This window comes from Cydia pomonella, chromosome 26, assembly GCF_033807575.1.
Source record: "Cydia pomonella isolate Wapato2018A chromosome 26, ilCydPomo1, whole genome shotgun sequence".
Lineage (NCBI taxonomy): Eukaryota > Metazoa > Arthropoda > Insecta > Lepidoptera > Tortricidae > Cydia > Cydia pomonella.
Window position 1 is genome coordinate 9,059,963 of NC_084728.1, and position 17,347 is coordinate 9,077,309.

General features: G+C 36.3%; 1 protein-coding gene across 2 annotated transcripts; it reads left to right on the top strand.

The window, feature by feature from the left end:
- Nucleotides 1-12,446: 12,446 nt before the first annotated feature.
- LOC133532124 (isochorismatase domain-containing protein 1-like) lies at nucleotides 12,447-17,177 on the top strand. Of its 2 annotated transcripts, XM_061870655.1 has the most exons (5): nucleotides 12,447-12,662; nucleotides 13,723-13,929; nucleotides 15,278-15,394; nucleotides 16,087-16,246; nucleotides 17,011-17,177. In XM_061870655.1, exons 1-4 carry the CDS (start codon nucleotides 12,531-12,533, stop codon nucleotides 16,237-16,239), a joined length of 609 nt encoding a protein of 202 aa, XP_061726639.1. In that variant the 5' UTR covers nucleotides 12,447-12,530; the 3' UTR covers nucleotides 16,240-16,246; nucleotides 17,011-17,177. The 2 variants fall into 2 exon arrangements, with proteins under 2 accessions (XP_061726639.1, XP_061726638.1); XM_061870654.1 differs by lacking the exon at nucleotides 16,087-16,246 and having other exon boundaries at nucleotides 12,448-12,662.
- The last annotated feature ends 170 nt before the right edge of the window (nucleotides 17,178-17,347 follow it).

Consider the following 17,347-nt stretch of genomic DNA (forward strand, 5'->3'; position numbering starts at 1 on the left):
ATCCTAGGTACCAAATAACCGTTAGAATGTGTACACAGCATCCAACTGTACGGGCACCATTTTTACATGTGCAATAGTATGCTTTGATCGAATCTCTTCCTTCCACATTTTTATCAACCAATATATAAATGTAATATTTTGTTTTATTTATGTGTCGTGACTGGATTCTAGCCTTCAGAAATAATGGATCAGTGATGTGCAGTTCATATGATGTAAAGTCAATGTGGGTTATGTCTAAACATAGCTCGATTGTAAACTTACCGTCGGTAGAAATATGCTCCCCATAATAGCATCTTGCTTGATTCAGTTGATAATGTCCTAAAGCTATTAGATACAGGTCTTGCTCTGTTAGAATTGGAAAATCTTGTACTTGCTTATCATTTTCATTGATGTTATGAAATCGACTTCTTTTGCGATTGAGATTAAATTCTTTTACAATCTGCCCAAGTGTGTTCTTTTGATTGAGCTTTGATTTCATCAGCTGTGCAATTTCATCAGCATGCATTACATCGGAAATAATATCAGCATGACAAACGTTATGTATAGCAGCTGCGTTTCGTAAATCAGTCATTAGATGAGGCAAGGAAGGAGTATGCCAGACGTTATCAAAATATTTAAAACATGTTTTCAGGTGACCATTAATAGTTTCTACAACATATCTGATTTTCGTTACAATACGTGAATGATTTGCACTTAAGTCAGTCAGCTGACTTTCTCCTGCTGGTATCGAATCAGGTAGTTTAGCAATGAATCCTTTGTCTTGTAGATAATTAACTGCATCACGAAAACCTTTGTCAACTACGAAAACGTCTCCTGGTTTGAACTTGCATTTTACTTGAGGCATCTTTTCTAGAATTGCTAACAAAATACTAGCATCATTCTGAGTTGCTGGAAACGGTCCGAAAATATCAATTATATAACCATTAGGTGCAAACACAAACCATCGGTTTTATGAGTGACCGCAACTTGTGCATGCTGTAGCTTTTGCGCTGAAAAATGTTATTTTTGCTCTTATGGATGTAAATATAAGTACAATCCCAAATAGTAATGAGAGATGATGAGTCCTTCTCTAATAGAAGATTGCAAGACAAAGGGGTTCGTTTTGAAGCCATTTCTTCTCTTGAGATATGTTCAATTCCTAAATGATGAGGTGTAAAGTCTTTCTCAAGAGCATATCTTGCTTTATTGAGAAGATCAGTGAGAATATGTCTCGAACCATTGACAAATACGTGTGCTAAATGTTCATCCGTGTACCCAGTTTTTAATTTGCACAAGTAAATTGCAAGCGCGGTCTCTGGATGACGTTTTTCGGTACTTTTCAGAGTAGGAAGCTGTTGCAACAATTGTTCAAACTGATTTTTTTTCAGACCTGTATAATGATTGACGGCTGCTTCATTTAGGTTCTCAAAGAAATCAAAGTTGACAACAGTTGTCCTTTCTTTACTCACTAATCCTCGAAATAAGTTTATCATATCATTGACTTGTTTCGAATTAAATTCCTTGCTGGTTTCATTCGGGATTTCGTCCCAGTGAACCTTGTTGTGATTAGCCCAAACTCTTGATTCATCCGGAATATAGAATTTAAAATCTTGTAGCACTTGAGCTCTTGTTTCATCAGCAATACGGAATCTTCCAGATTCACATCCAAAAACACTTTTTTTTTTACTACTAGATGCTCTTCCCATGTCAAGCTGTATTGTACAAGTTTCTTTAGGTATTTCATCTTTCTGATGCGATGAATTATCAGATTCTGCTTTCTGATGTCGTAGAAACCGAACCCAACATTTGTGGCAAACACGATCATCCTTCAATATAAGACGTTTATTTTGTAATGTAGCTTCATTTTGGAAATATAAAAAGGCTTTTCCGCTATCTGAGCTCTCTGATAATAAATGGTATCGCAATAATTTTCTCTGCCGCATGAGAGCGGCGTCACAAGAACAGCAGCGGATATTTTTATTCAAGCCAGTAACCCTTTCGAGGTGACCCCGTACCGAAGGCTGGCTAGCTCCCTCAGGTACATCCGCCGCTCGCATATCTTCCCCTCCAGGACGGACTCCAGAGGCATTTAAATCGCATCCTTGAATTCTTCTTGCCATGATGGCATAACACACGCCCAGAGTCTTAGCCAAACAAAAAATGTATTGTCTGTTACCACCATCAACCACGAGGAGGTGCTCTGGCCGCAAGAAGACACATTCAAATAGAGATTTCAAAACTAAACTCATAGTGTAACTCATATTAGAGTATAACTTTAAGTTTCATTTTACGGTTCCTTGCACATACAATAAAAGATAAAAACCTTTATATTATTGATGTACACATCATATTCTACCCACTAGCATGCGTGAACATATTGTACAAGTGGGGCCCAAATACCTTAGAATTTGGGACAAGATTCTTTGCCGCTTTTTTCTATTGACGGAAATGGCTTGACAGACTTTAATAATGATAGACACCTGTGACCACCAGACCCACCACATACAATTTTCTCGGTCATCGCAAAAGATCGACAATCTGCACTATATCATTACTTACCTGCTCGCATGTCAAACCACTTTCTATCCTGACATTTTCTAATGCCCATTTCCTCAATTAAATTATTAAAATTAAATTCTACTTTGTCTTTAGCCGCGTCACAGGTAAAAGTCTATGGTTTTAGTTTTTTCTAAAAGCCCGCGCCGGCGCGCACGCGAGCCGGCGCCATGTTTTGTTTATTTTTTTAAAAGTTGGGAGTTCGGGATAGGCTACGGCCCCGGGCTAAACAGTCAGTCAAAAGTCACGCGTTCGAAAACGAAAAAAAGTTGAAAAAAGGTCTGAATGATACAGTTTTTTGGCAAATTAAAGATTTGGGAGATTTTTTAGGAGAAATTGCGTGCTGTTGTATAATAATACGTCTGCGGGTTTGAGAATGGGCCTTTTTTATTGTTAGTCGGAGAGCTATTATAAAATAATTTTGAGCGAATTTTGGAAACGAAAATAGGGAAGACATTTACATAAATGTACACATGCTTGAAACAAAAACGAACACGAATGATCTTAGGGTCTGTGCGGAAAGAGAAGAGTCGTATAAAGCATGGGTTCCCTTAGATTTCACGACTCTTCTCTTTCCACGCAGATTTTATCTGTTTTATCTAAGCAGGCGTCAGTTGTTAGTAGTTAATATAATAAATACTTACTTAAATATATTATTCCAAATACAACCTACAATTTTCATGCAGTAAATTATGAGAAACTTACAGTCGCCATCTAATGTTTTCAAATAGTTTTAATTGATATACTGACTTTGAATCAGATTTCATTAGATAGGGTACAATGGTACAATGCGATTTTTCGCATAATTTTCCATTAATAAACACACTCGAGAGCATTCAAAATGGAATTATATGTACAAAATCTTATAATTATGACCCGTTTTAATCTTGGGTGCATGTTTTTCCACTTAAGAGTAAATGCCTCTTAAGTGGATCCTGATCCTGTAGCCTTATGCCTCAACAGTTTCCAGCAAGTGACATATTCGCTAACCTCTGCGTAACTTACTTTCTATACAGCTCGCTCGCACTAATACGTGCGAGATGCATAGAAAGTAAGTTACGCACACGCTAGCGAATAATTAAGAATTGTCCAAAAAAATCATAAATAGGTGGCGCTACAATACCTAGAATTATTATTATTATTATGAGCCCATACTGTCCCACTGCTGGGCAAAGGCCTCCCTCTTATTCTTCCACGTGTCCCTATCCTCGGAAATCTCCCACCTAGAATACTTGAGAAAAAAATCTAATCATATAGACAGCGCACTTCACTCCGTCAATAACGCCTAGGTTCTTAACTACTCTAGCGCTACTCTGGAGAGATTTGGAACTATTATTTATAACTGAAAGTGACAGCTGGACACTTGCAACAGTTCTGCCTATGGAGATTCTATTCCTTGCCTCTACCTTCCATACGCTAGACGTACTGAGTATAATATAGATAAGAGCGATAGGTATCTATTGTGTTTATATCGTTAAGTATGTACATATAAATCAGTCTGTTTTACGTAATCTTAGAATATCTGAACTTTTAGTACCATAAACAAGAGCCGTAGAGCAATAAACACGCTTGGCATGCCGGTTTATGATTTATGTATGTCATGACACTAATATACAATGTAAACTATACTTTATACTTAAGTACAGCTAGCATATATCTTATCTTATGATTTTCGGGGGCCCTTGCACATACACTTCGACCTATAGGGATCTTTTGTGTAATTACCCCCATAGGAATATCCTTCAACTACTCGAGAGCTTTTTCGACCATCTCCATGGGCGGGATGATCTCGTGGGTAGCATTTTGGATTCCTTTGGTTCCTGATAGCCTGCTCCAAGTCTGTCATTCTTGTCTGGCGAGGGCGTGACATTCACATAGCTGTCTCTGCCTCTTCGCCACACATTTGACAATCGGTATTGTCAGAGTTAGGTATTTTATCTTCTATTAGAGAGAGAGAGAGAAAGAAAAGAGAGAGTGAGAGAGATTCTTTATTTGTGAAAACACAGCAGTGTTTGATGTTATATAGATTTCGTAGTCTCACCATGACCTGCCAAAAGTGGCGTACAAATATATGTTTTTATACTACTAATCATAATGCTGACTGTACCTACTGAGAATGTCATAACCTTAATACACGCTACGCACGTAGAATTTATTTCATAATCAATACGGTTGAAAACAAGTCAGTTAAATATGTCATATAGTTTTAAGACTGTTGGTGAATCGGTAACGGGGACCTTGAAACAACTATGAAATGAAATATTTTATTAGTGTCTTATCTATATAATGCAGGTGTATACATACGCATGGTGTTTTGACGACTGTCTGGCCTAGTGGGTAGTGACCTGGCCCATGAAGCCGATGGTCCCGAGTTCAAATTCTGATAAGGGCATTTATTTGTGTGATGAGCACAATATTTGTTTCTGTGTCATGGGCGTTTTCTATGTACTTAAGTATTTATATATTACATGTATCGTTGTCTAAGTACCTACAACACAAGCCTTGAGTTTACTGTGAGACTTAGTTAATTTGTGTGATAATGTCCTATAATATTTATTTGATTCATGTACGTCTACACACACGCATCCGGTATGCACAGGCCTTTATGGTCATGCCAATCTGACACATAGAATTGTCATCTCTTTAAACTCTTTTTTTTTTTTTCTATAGATTTTAAAGACATTATAATAACAATAAAGATTTTAAATGCTTAGATAGATTTTAAATAAAACTTTCATTTAAAAATTAGCAATAAGAATTAAAAACTCATCCAAAAATTAGCTCACGAAAACTGCTAATACTTAGACCAGTGGTCGTTTCCCGCGGCAAAGCGGTGCCTTTGACGTTATGTTCCATTTTTAAACTTTTAAAAACCGTAATCAACGTTTTACGTATCCCAGAGGGCGCATTAATTACTGGCCAGTAAGAAATAATAAACATAGTGAAATCATTGAAGTAAATGCTTAATTCTCATTTCGAAAGATGTGTTTCGAGTGATTCGTATTTCATTAAAAAAAAATGTCAGAATGTCTTTCGTCCTTGTTGTCATTTGTCTGTTTTTTTTTTAAGTTCGGGTAGTTATGGCTGCGGTTTTTTTTAAATGAATACTTCGAAATATTATGTTTTAATTATGAAAACTGTCTGGCTTAATGCAAAATATTGATCTAAATAAAGCAATGAGTTCAAAGAACATAATATTGTATGACTATTTTAAAACACATATTCCCAAATCTTAATTTGACAGTTCTCGATTAGAGCTCAACGAGGGGGGGGGGGCGGGTTTAGGGTCGGCAACGCGCATGTAACTCCTCTGGAGTTGCAGGCGTACATAGGCTACGGAGACTGCTTACCATCAGGCGGGTCGTTTGCTTGTTTGCCACCGACGTAGTATAAAAAAAATGAAGATTAGACAGTTTTTACAACTGAAGTACTTGTTACACTTAAATAAACATAAAAAAATCATGTAATTTTTTCTACCATACCGAAGAAATTATAACTGTTATTTTACGGATAAAATCATTATCCCGATAAAATAAAAACCGTGTTGATTTAACATTAGTATCACAACCTAAACAAATCATCAAATCATTAACTCAAACGAGCTTATAATTGCCGAAAACCTTGAATGACCAACGCAAAATGGCGACGCGCCAAAATCCATGTCACAATCTATTAATTAAATTATCCGGCCGAAATGCTCTAACGCCTTGGCCCCGGGGCGTCGCTTAAAAAAAAAAAAAAAACGTCAGAGAGAGGCGCCACTGACATTGGGTTTTATAGTGTGCCACGCCTACGGCGCCGTCGGTTATATTATTGTTTTAAGGATAGTTTAAGCACTAAAACACCTTTTTACTGGTTGTGCTTATTACATTTGTTGCTGATTAAATAAGGGTGATTGATAAAATTGAAGGCTAGTAGCATTTGTTTTTAAATGTGGTAAAGATCTGGGCTATAACCGCGAAAACATAAGTTCGTCAATAGGGTTGTTTCCATCTACAAATCTTAGGGCAGAATTGTATCCCAATAAATTCTTTTGGATTATAAGAACATGTTAAACTACTTTTAGGGGACCTGTAATTACCATATTTTTGTAAATATTTAATTTAAAATATCTTTCGGCACACGTCACGTGACCAAACTCGAAACGTCATTGAAGATTCTGATGACGTCACAACTCTCGGATTGACACTGTTGACAGTTAGGCGATAAACAAGAAATGACAAATGTCAGTTGACAGTTCGTATGTAGTTCTACGTGTGTATGTAGTTATGTGTCAAACCGTAAACTGTGACGTCACACAATTTTCAAACAGCGTTTTGGACGCGAAAGCATCCATCAAAATATATTTTGTTAATATTTAAAGCCGTTTTTAGTATAAAAGTTGAATTTTAGGGCAACTTTTAGATAATATAGAACGTAATACAGGCGTTTCAAAAAATTGGAAACAACCCTATTGCGGTAATTTTTCTCTGTCACTCTAATTACGTTTTAGTGAGAGTAAAAGAGAAAGATCCTCGCAATTTGCGAGTCTCGGTTTTCGCTGTAGGCCCCCAGCTTAGGGACATAAGTGTACGGTCACAGTCCTAAAATCAAAAATACAGAGGCATTGATTTTCGCGACCCTCTGATTTATTTAAAACGTTATTTCACATAAAAAATCGGCCAAGAGCATGTCGGGCCATGCTCAGAGTAGGGTTCCGTTAGGTACTCTTCCGTCACAATAAGCTAAACTGGAGCTTAAAGTATAGTAGATTGTTTACCAAGGGATGAACTGTGGATGTAGGAGTTTTTACTATGAAGGGGAAACTTTTAGCGATAACTCAAAAACAGCTAAACTGATCATATCCGCTATAGTTTTCATTTAATGTCTTTCTTAAGCTCTACTTTCACGATTTTTTTATATATTTTTTGGACCTATGGTTCAAAAGTTAGAGGGGGGGGGGGACACATTTTATTTTTCTTTCGGATCGATTATCTCCGAATATATTCACTTTATCAAAAAATCTTTGTAGAAGACCTCTATTAGTTTTAAAAAACCTTTCCAACGATATCCCACACTGTAGGCTTGAACCAAAAAAAAAAATCACCCCCACTTTACGTGTAGGGGGGTACCCTAAAAAAAATTAAATTTTTAGATTTTATTGTACGACTTTGTCGGATTTATTGATTTATATATCCATACCATAAAATAATGTAGATGCGAAGGATCATCTCAGAGAAAATTTCGCGCCTTTTTCTACTGACAAAGTTGTTTGAATGACCAAAATCGTATTGAATTCAATAAAATAATAGGTGATTGCGTAAATATTTGCTTTTGTACATATTTACAATTACAACAGTATAATTCCAAGATATAGTCATCGCCTTCCGTATCCCCTGAATACAGCTTTTCATATTTTCCAGTCCGCTAACCATATGTTTTGGTACATTCAAGCGGCCGCTAGCAGCCGATATGCTCAAAATGTGGTCACGTTTTTAGGGTTCCGTAGCCAAATGGCAAAAAACGGAACCCTTATAGATTCGTCATGTCCGTCTGTCTGTCCGATTCTGTCACAGCCACTTTTTTCCGAAACTATAAAAGCTATACTGTTCAAACTTGGTAAGTAGATGTATTCTATGAACCGCATTATGATGTTTACACAAAAATAGAAAAAAAAAACAATAAATTTTGGGGGTTCCCCATACTTAGAACTGAAACTCAAAAAATATTTTTTCATCAAACCCATACGTGTGGGGTATCTATGGATAGGTCTTTAAAAATGATATTGAGGTTTCTAATATCATTTCTTTCTAAACTGAATAGTTTGCGCGAGAGACACTTCAAAAGTGGTAAAAAGTGGGTCCCCCCCGTAACTTCTAAAATAACAGAATGAAAAATCTAAAAAAAATATATGATATACATTGCAATGCAAACTTCCACTGAAAATTGGTTCGAACGAGATCTAGTAAGTAGTTTTTTTTAATACGTCATAAATGGTACGGAACCCTTCATGGGCGAGTCCGACTCGCACTTGGCCGCTTTTTTCATTTGCAGTCTGCCTCTTTCGCACTCACCTTTGAAATAAGTTAACCCTTTCTTAGAAAAACTCTCCGTTTTTTAATGTTGGTTTGTAGGTTATGTCGTTTGCTTCATGAAAACGAGAAAATCAACACAATTCAGGAACTTTTTTGCGGTTCCGATAAGAACAAAAGACTTTGATTGTAATACTCGTAAGAAATCAACAGCTGAAATAGTTAGACGCTATGTAGGTGGCACAATATCTACTGTTTTGTGGTAAAATAAGTACATATAACGTGATAGTCCATACAAAAAGAGAAAATGTTTTTCTACTCCTAAATATAGATATTCCATTCTACAAGTGGCACGTCTGTACCATCCTTTTCTCGGAGCAGTTCAGGTCATTTTCGACTCTCCTAGACGTAGAATCATAATATTTAGAATAGGTAAGTAAGTAAGTAAGTAAATATTCTTTATTGCACCAACAATTATACATTTTACATACATGAATACACAACTACAAATGAATTTTAAAGGAAAATAGAACCAGGTAACAACAGGCGGTCTTATCGCTAAAAAGCGATCTCTTCCAGACAATAATATGATATGATAGAGAGAGAGAATAATATGGTTAATTAATAATAATTTGAAAAAAAAACCCTAAAACGTACAGCCGTATCGGCCAAGAATACAATTTTACCCCGTTTGGTGTGGAAACACTCGGCCCGTGGAGTCCAGGAGGCCTACCGCGAAAACCGAATTTCGTCGATTGCGGGGTTCTTTCTCTTTTACTCTCACTAAGACGTAATTAGAATGACAGAGAAAAATGCCCGCAATTGACGAACTTCGAGTTTCCCGGTAGCCCTGGTGCCCTGAAATTTGTTGGGGCTTTATCAAAGAGGCATGTTGATGCGACTGAGGACCGTGGCAGGCTATTTCCTCGCACAGCGCATTATTATTTCAGTACCTGGGCGACCGAGCTTTGCTCGGTTATAACTATTTATTGTAATATGGTGGTGTATAGGTGATAATCTTAACTACATTTTTTTACTAAATTAAACTTGTCTAAAACAATAAAAATTAAAAATTTATATATAAACTTGAACATGTAAAAAAAAAACAAAAGTTAGTCACCGGGCGAGATTCGAACCCGTAACACTCGTTTCGCAGTCCGCGTCTTACTTAACCCGCTGGACCAGACGGACAGTGGCCAGCAATACGAAATTAGCGACCATATTCTGCGTCGAAAGAAAAACGCATGAAAACTCGAAAACACGCGTTTTCCCAAACATAAGACTAATCTAGATAGATTGTATACCCCCAAAAACCCCCATATACCAAATTTCAGCGAAATCGTTAGAGCCGTTTCCGAGATCACAGAAATATATATATTTATATATATACAAGAATTGCTCGTTTAAAGGTATAAGATTTCAGCGGGGTAATGCTGCCAGCGTCTAAGTACCTTGTTGAGGGGTGAATTTTTATTTTAATTTAGGTTTAGGGTTTTTAATTAATTATTATTAATTATAGGTTTCTTAGTGTTGGGAAATTCTACTAATTCTTATTGGAATGGTTATTACTACTGGACACTAGATGTCGCCACAAATATTACGCTGATTTATATTAATTAGGATTTACATTAATCTCAAGCGCCAGATACCCTATTTGGTGCTTAAATCCTATAAGCCAATTGCCGCCATTGTAAACATTTTTCAAAACACGAAACGTCAAAAAAAATTCACTATAGAACATGTTCACACAGTTTCACAAAAGCGGCCAAGTGCGAGTCGGACTCGCGCATGAAGGGTTCCGTACCATTTAAGACGTATTAAAAAAAATCTACTTGCTAGATCTTGTTCAACATTTTACCACTTTGGACACACATTTTACCACTTTGGTAGTGTCTCTCGCGCAAACTATTCAGTTTAGAAAAAAATGATATTAGGAACCTAAATATCATTTTTATATACAAATATCCATAGATACCCCACACGTATGGGTTTGATGAAAAAATTTTTTTTTTTAATTTTATGACGTATAAAAAAAAACTACTTACTAGATCTCGTTCAAACCAATTTTCGGTGGAAGTTTGCATGACAATGTATATCATATATATTTTTTAGTTTTTTCATTCTGTTATTTTAGAATTCACGGGGGGGGGGGGGGGGGACGGACACGTTTTACCACTTTGGAAGTGTCTCTCGCGCAAACTATTCATTTTAGAAAAAAATGATATTAGAAACCTCAATATCATTTTTGAAGACCTATCCAATAGATACCCCACACGTATGGGTTTGATGAAAAAACATTTATTGAGTTTCAGTTCTAAGTATGGGGAGTCCCCAAAATTTATTGTTTTTTTTTTCTATTGTGTGAACATCTTAATGCGGTTCATAGAATACATCCACTTACTAAGTTTGAACAGTATAGCTCTTATAGTTTCGGAAAAAAGTGGCTGTGACATAATCGGACAGACGGACGGATATGACGAATCTATAAGGGTTCCGTTTTTTGCCATTTGGCTACGGAACCCTAAAAATGCGACTTGTAGAAAACAGGCGGACATATTACGAAAACATTTTTGCCCAAGCCGAATCGGACACCTTCTCTTTCGCTCGGTCGATTAATATTAAATTAACAGTACCTAAGTAATTAAATAGAAACTACTGCGTCTGCCATTTCTTACGATTAAGTTACATACCAAAAAAATTCACGCACATATATTAATTTAATTTTAAAAACGAATAGAGATGCAACTGTTGTTAGAGTGAAAGTATCTCATTTCAACAAATTCCATCCCTATTGGCTAAAGCGTTTATGAAATGTATAGATTAGCTATAGATATAGATACAATATCAAAATGTACCTTATAAAATAATAATGTACGTGAGATAAGCCCGATAAACTCCGATTGGAAGGAGCGGTACCTCCTAACACAAGTATTGCTATACTTACCGGGAGATATCCATTACCAATATTGATTAAATCCCACAGTAGACTATACCAAATAATATTTTTTTTGAAATGCAAATGAATATCTTCAGCAAACGCCTGATAGTCTTCTCATGGCAAAACAAACTATGTGAGTGAAAATATTGCATTTGTATTTCATTCAGGCGCTTTTCTAGGGATCGAGAGAGTCCCTCTAAACATAAAAAAATAAGTAAGAAACTGCTTACTTATTTATTTCTCTATGCTCTCTGGCTCTAAGTTGCTAGAGGCAAGATATGTGAAGGAGCCCTTATAAACATCATATTTTCATAGGAGAGAGTTAAGAGAGAGAGCATTCTCAGATGAAAGTATATTTAGGTACTTTTTTCAAAAAGTATCAATGTGTGGGTTATTTCTACTCAGAATCCCGAATTATCGATTTTAATTGGAAAAAAGTGTGAAAAAAAATCAGTGTTGTCAGCACTTGTCACAAACCATTTGTATGAACCGTCTCAAAATTTAGGGACTACCGCGGAAATCGACATTTTCATATTTATTTGATCATCTTTCTTTTTTAATGTTTTATTTTTCAATCGTATATGATTTATAATTGTTACATAGTTATTAAATTGAATATAATGTAGTATACATTAGATTAATTTTATTTATATATTTTTTTTATTAGAGTAATAGAGATAAGTAGTTGGTCGTTTACGAACCTCGATTTTCGCGGTTATAGCCGTTGTTCTGATGTCTCATTGTCATTAGTATATGGAACCTATGACAGGAATATTATGGAAATGACATTGACAGCTTAAAAGTTCACGTTAAGTTAGTTACAAATTACACAATTTTTTTATTTATGTTTCTACTAATGTTTTACGAAAATAAACTCTAAAAAGTGGGTTTTAAAGACTAGTTATGAGTAAGAAATCAAACAACTTTCTTCACAATGGCAACATTAGCAACTGTCCAAACGTTGCTTTTCTTTCTAGTTGGTTGAGTTGGTTCAGTTCAGTGTTTATTTTACGTATTTGCCGGTTTAAACACTAAATTCATACATAATGGCCCGTAATATTGTAAAACTAGGTGCTTTAGAAGCTCAGAGAACAGCATTCCTCCTGTGTGATATCCAGGAGACATTCAGGCCTCATGTAAAACATTTTGGCGAAGTTGTTAAAGTGGCTAATAAAATGGTATGTATTGATAAGAAGTGATAGTTACGTAATTGACAACAAAAATAATAATAATTCAGCCTATATACGTCCCACTGCAGGGCACAGGCCTCCTCTCATGTGCGAGAGGGCTCGGGACTTCACATACACCTTTGAATTTTTTCGCAGATGTATGCAGGTTTCCTCACGATGTTTTCCTTCACCGAAAAGCTACAACAACACCACCAACAACACCATATAATAATATTGTATTGACAACAGTATTTTTTTATTTACCTGTCCTTTTTTCTGTCATATTTTTAATGAAATCAAGTTTTTGATTTTATATTTTGTAAAACTGTCAGACTTGTTTACTAATATGTTACTTCATTATCATCTTCCTCGCGTTATCCCGGCTTTTCGCCACGGCTCATTAGAGCCTCGGGTCCGCCTGGCAACTAATCCCAAGAATTGGTTTAGGCACTAGTTTTTACGAGAGCGACTGCCATCTGATCTTCCAACCCTGAGGGTAACTAGATGTTGTCATTTGATATTTACCAGTCACTTTTCGGTGAAGGAAAACATCGCAAGGAAACCGAACTAATCCCAATAACATCTGCATACAGTCAGCTGCAGAGAAAAGTGACCTCCCTGCATATAAGTTAGTGAGCAAAGGTGCTAAGCGAATAGTATTGCTGACTGTACATAAGAACCTACCTTTATATAAGCTATAATATAAAAACGTAGATAACCTCTTTAAATACTTACTCCTATTTTTTTCCCTTCTCCTGCCTGCTGCCAGAGACAGGAACAAATGGAGAAGACTGGAGGCCTATGCAGACTGGCATACGGGCACCCAAAACATTTAACAAGAAATCAAAGAAGAAACAAGCAAATAGACAGCATTTGGGTGCCACAATAAAAAGGCATAATTTGTCTCTGCTTCTTCAACCTAGCGTTTTCCCGGCCTAGCGCCAGGGTCTGCTATCCTACTTATTCTTCTTCACTTTGCCCGGTCTTCGGCATCCTCAGGTGTGAGATTGTTCTCATCCATAAATAAACAAAAGGATTTAAATAAATAAATTTTCTTCCCATATTTCAGATGGAAGCTGCGAAACACTTCAAAATCCCGGTTTACGTCTCAGAGCAATACCCCAAAGGGCTCGGACACACAACTAAGGACATTGACGTGTGTAACGCGGCCCTTGTGTATGAAAAAACTAAGTTTTCAATGTACACTCCAGAGCTGCAAGAGAGACTAAAGAAAGATGTGCCATCGTTGGAGACTGTGGTCTTATTTGGGATTGAGGTTAGTTAAAAAAATGTTTATGATTTACGGACAAGCAGATAGACAGACATGACTGAATTAAAGGAGTTCTGTGAATACAATTTTGGGTATGATAAATGTTGTTCATCAATATATTAAAGTAGACAAACAATAAATGTTTATTGTATGTCTAAATTTTATGTTTATAAAAATAAATATTCAAGGTGTAACACAAGGAACCAATAACATTTTAACAGCGTGCGATCACATTTCAAGACTAAAATTACATTTTTTTCTGGAACTGAACTGAAAGTTTCAGTGTTTATACCAATTTAAAAAAAAAAAAACTTCATATTGTTACTTATAGTGCAAAACGACTTTTTGGTGGTGATGACGCCATTAAGGGGCGTAATCTAAATTATCTTATTCATAGATGTCAAAAAACTACACTACACTTTGCAAAAAGTAGTTTTTACGAAACAAATTTAAAATATCATTTTAAGTGCCATTTTTACCAATAACATTTATTTAACATTCAAGAAATTTAAATGTAACGAAAACCATTTTATTTGCCGAAATTCACATTTTTTCTTCTTTTTGTCTCAGAAATGCTTCATTAAAATCTTTCGAGTTCCCCTTATTACACCGTGTATATTAGACATTCTTACCCCATAGTAAGCTCAAGGAAGGCTTGTGTTGTGAGTAGTTGCATACTCAAACAACAAATAAATAAATAAATATTATAGGACATTATTACACAAATTCACTAAGGGCCGGTTCAGACGGACTGCAACTCGACTGCAACTTGTATGGGAACTGCATGCCAACTGCAACGTCGACGTGCAGTTCCCATACAAGTTGCAGTCGAGTTGCAGTCCGTCTGAACCAGCCCTCAGTCCCACAGTAAGCTCAATAAGGCTTGTGTTGAGGGTACTTAGACAACGATATATATAATATATAAATGTTTATAAATACTTAAATACATAGAAAACGCCCATGACTCAGGAACAACTATCCATGCTCATCACACGAATACATGCCCTTACCAGGATTTGAACCCGGAACCATCAGCTTCGTAGGCAGGGTCACTACCCACTAGGCCAAACGGGTCGCCAAACAAATAAATAAATAATGTGAAAAACTTAAATACATAGAAAATACCCATTACTCAGGATCAGGATCTGTGCTCTGTGATCATCACACAATTATATATACCCTTATTAGGAATCGAACTGTTGGTTTCATAGGCAGGGTCCACTAGGCCACACCTGTCAGTCAGTTTATATGTATTTAGTTTTTTTGTCTTGAATACTCTCCATAGCCATATAATATATCCCTCATGTAAAACAAATAATTAAAGGAGTAATAATTATAAACTTACTATTTCCAGGCCCATGTATGCATTGAGCAGACAGTCATCGACCTACTGAATGAGAACATCTCTGTCCATGTCTTGGCTGATGGAGTGTCGTCTAGGTCTTTGATGGACCGTGGATTGGCTTTGCAGGTAAATATAATATGGATCAAAACTTGGTAGGTCATGTATCACATATGATACACAGAACTTTGTAGATCATGTATCATATGTGATACACAGAACTTGGTAGGTTATGTATGATATTTGATGCATCGAGCAGACGGTCATCAACCTACTGAATGAGGCCGATGGAGTGTCTTCCAGGTCTTTGATGGACCGCGGATCTTTACAAGTGAATAGAACGTAATTTAAACTCATATAAATAAATAAAAACGCATGCATCAAATATGAAACACAGTGCAGACGGCCATGGACCTGTTGAATTAGAGATAGAGAGAGATCTTTATTTGCATACCAGTATGATTCGTAGGTACATAAACGTCTCTATAGACACAAAATTTCTATAGGTCTGCGAATGGATGGAATGTCTTCTACGTCTTGTTACATTAATACATATAAATGAATAAAGAAATTGGTATATCCATGTATCATATATGATACACAGTACATGGTAATCCATGATCGGCTGAACATACAGAATCACTCATTTCACGTCATATTTCATAGGTTCATGCTTAACATGTATGTGTCTTAATTTAGAGACTTACATAAAAGTTCTATAACATAGCAGATTATAGTATCACAATTAACCATTTCTGTTTTCCAATTTCCTCACTTATCTTTCTTCTTTTTTTGCCTACTAACACACCTTTTACTTTCAGCGCATGCAATCCATAGGCACCTTCATAACCACCTCAGAAAACGTCCTCTTCAAATTGATGAAGGACAAAAACCACCCCGCCTTCAAACACATTTCTAAGTTGAATAAAGAACCTACGGTGGATACGCTTGGATATACGATGTCGAAACTGTAGAAACTAGGTAGCTATGCATGTATCATATGTGATACATGGACCTAATTTTTGTTCATACATTGTCATAGCTAATTTAAGTAGGGAACAAATAAAATTATTTATCAATGTGGAAAAGACCGGATATAAAATACATTGAGAAGACAGTCATTAGGACAAGAACTCTCATCTAATATTTATCAGATAGAAAGAGCTTCACTCCGTCTGCTCTGCGACCGTTTGAAAGCGATGAAGGAGCTTTTTTTATACCACGTCGGTGGCAATCAAGCCTACGGCCCGTCTGATTGTAAGCAGTCACTGCAGCCTATGGACGCCTGCAACACCAGAGATAATACATGCGCGTTGCCGACCTTTTATTATACTGTAGTCCCTCAAGAAAACCTCGGTAGGACAGCCGAAGCGTCCGCGGGAGGAAATTCCTCTTAAACCGCTCAGTATGCGACCATTGTTTGACGACCGGTTTGGCCTAGTGGGTAGTGACCCTGCCTACGAAGCTGATGGTCCCGGGTTCAAATCCTGGTAAGGGCATTTATGGTCATGGGTGTTTTCTATGTATTTAAGTATTTATAAATATTTATATATTATATATATCGTTGTCTAAGTACCCTCAACACACGCCTTATTGAGCTTACCGTGGGACTTAGTCAATTTGTGTAATAATGTCCTATAATATTTATTTATTTATTGTCTTCGTCTCCTTGACCTTACTACAAATTATAATCACAAACTTCAGTATAATAAATTACAAATTAGTTAAATAACGTTTTTTTCCAGCGTCTTCAAACCATCGGCTGCTTCGTCGGAACTTCAGAAAACGTACTATTTAAGCTATTGAAGGACAAAAATAATCCGGCTTTTAAACAAATATCCAAACTTAATGTTGCACCTACTCCGGACGAATTTGGCGCGCAAACTTTGGAAAATAAATTACATTAATAAGTTGTATAACAAAGTTACGTTGATTAAGTAACATCTTAACATCTAAGTCAATTCCGTGCTTCGAATTTGACAGGCACTTAAGAGGAAAGGGGATGACCGTTTCTACATACAAACGTAGTTCCCATTTCGTCTCTGGATAATGATATTATAGAAAATATTTCTACACAATTTG

Bases quoted from the DNA above. Each gene is read 5' to 3' on its own strand.
- LOC133532124 (XM_061870654.1), top strand. From the start codon at position 12,531: ATGGCCCGTAATATTGTAAAACTAGGTGCTTTAGAAGCTCAGAGAACA. The intron at 12,663-13,722 runs GTATGTATTGAT...CCCATATTTCAG, and splicing joins TTAAAGTGGCTAATAAAATG to ATGGAAGCTGCGAAACACTT. The intron at 15,395-17,010 runs GTAAATATAATA...GTTTTTTTCCAG, and splicing joins ACCGTGGATTGGCTTTGCAG to CGTCTTCAAACCATCGGCTG.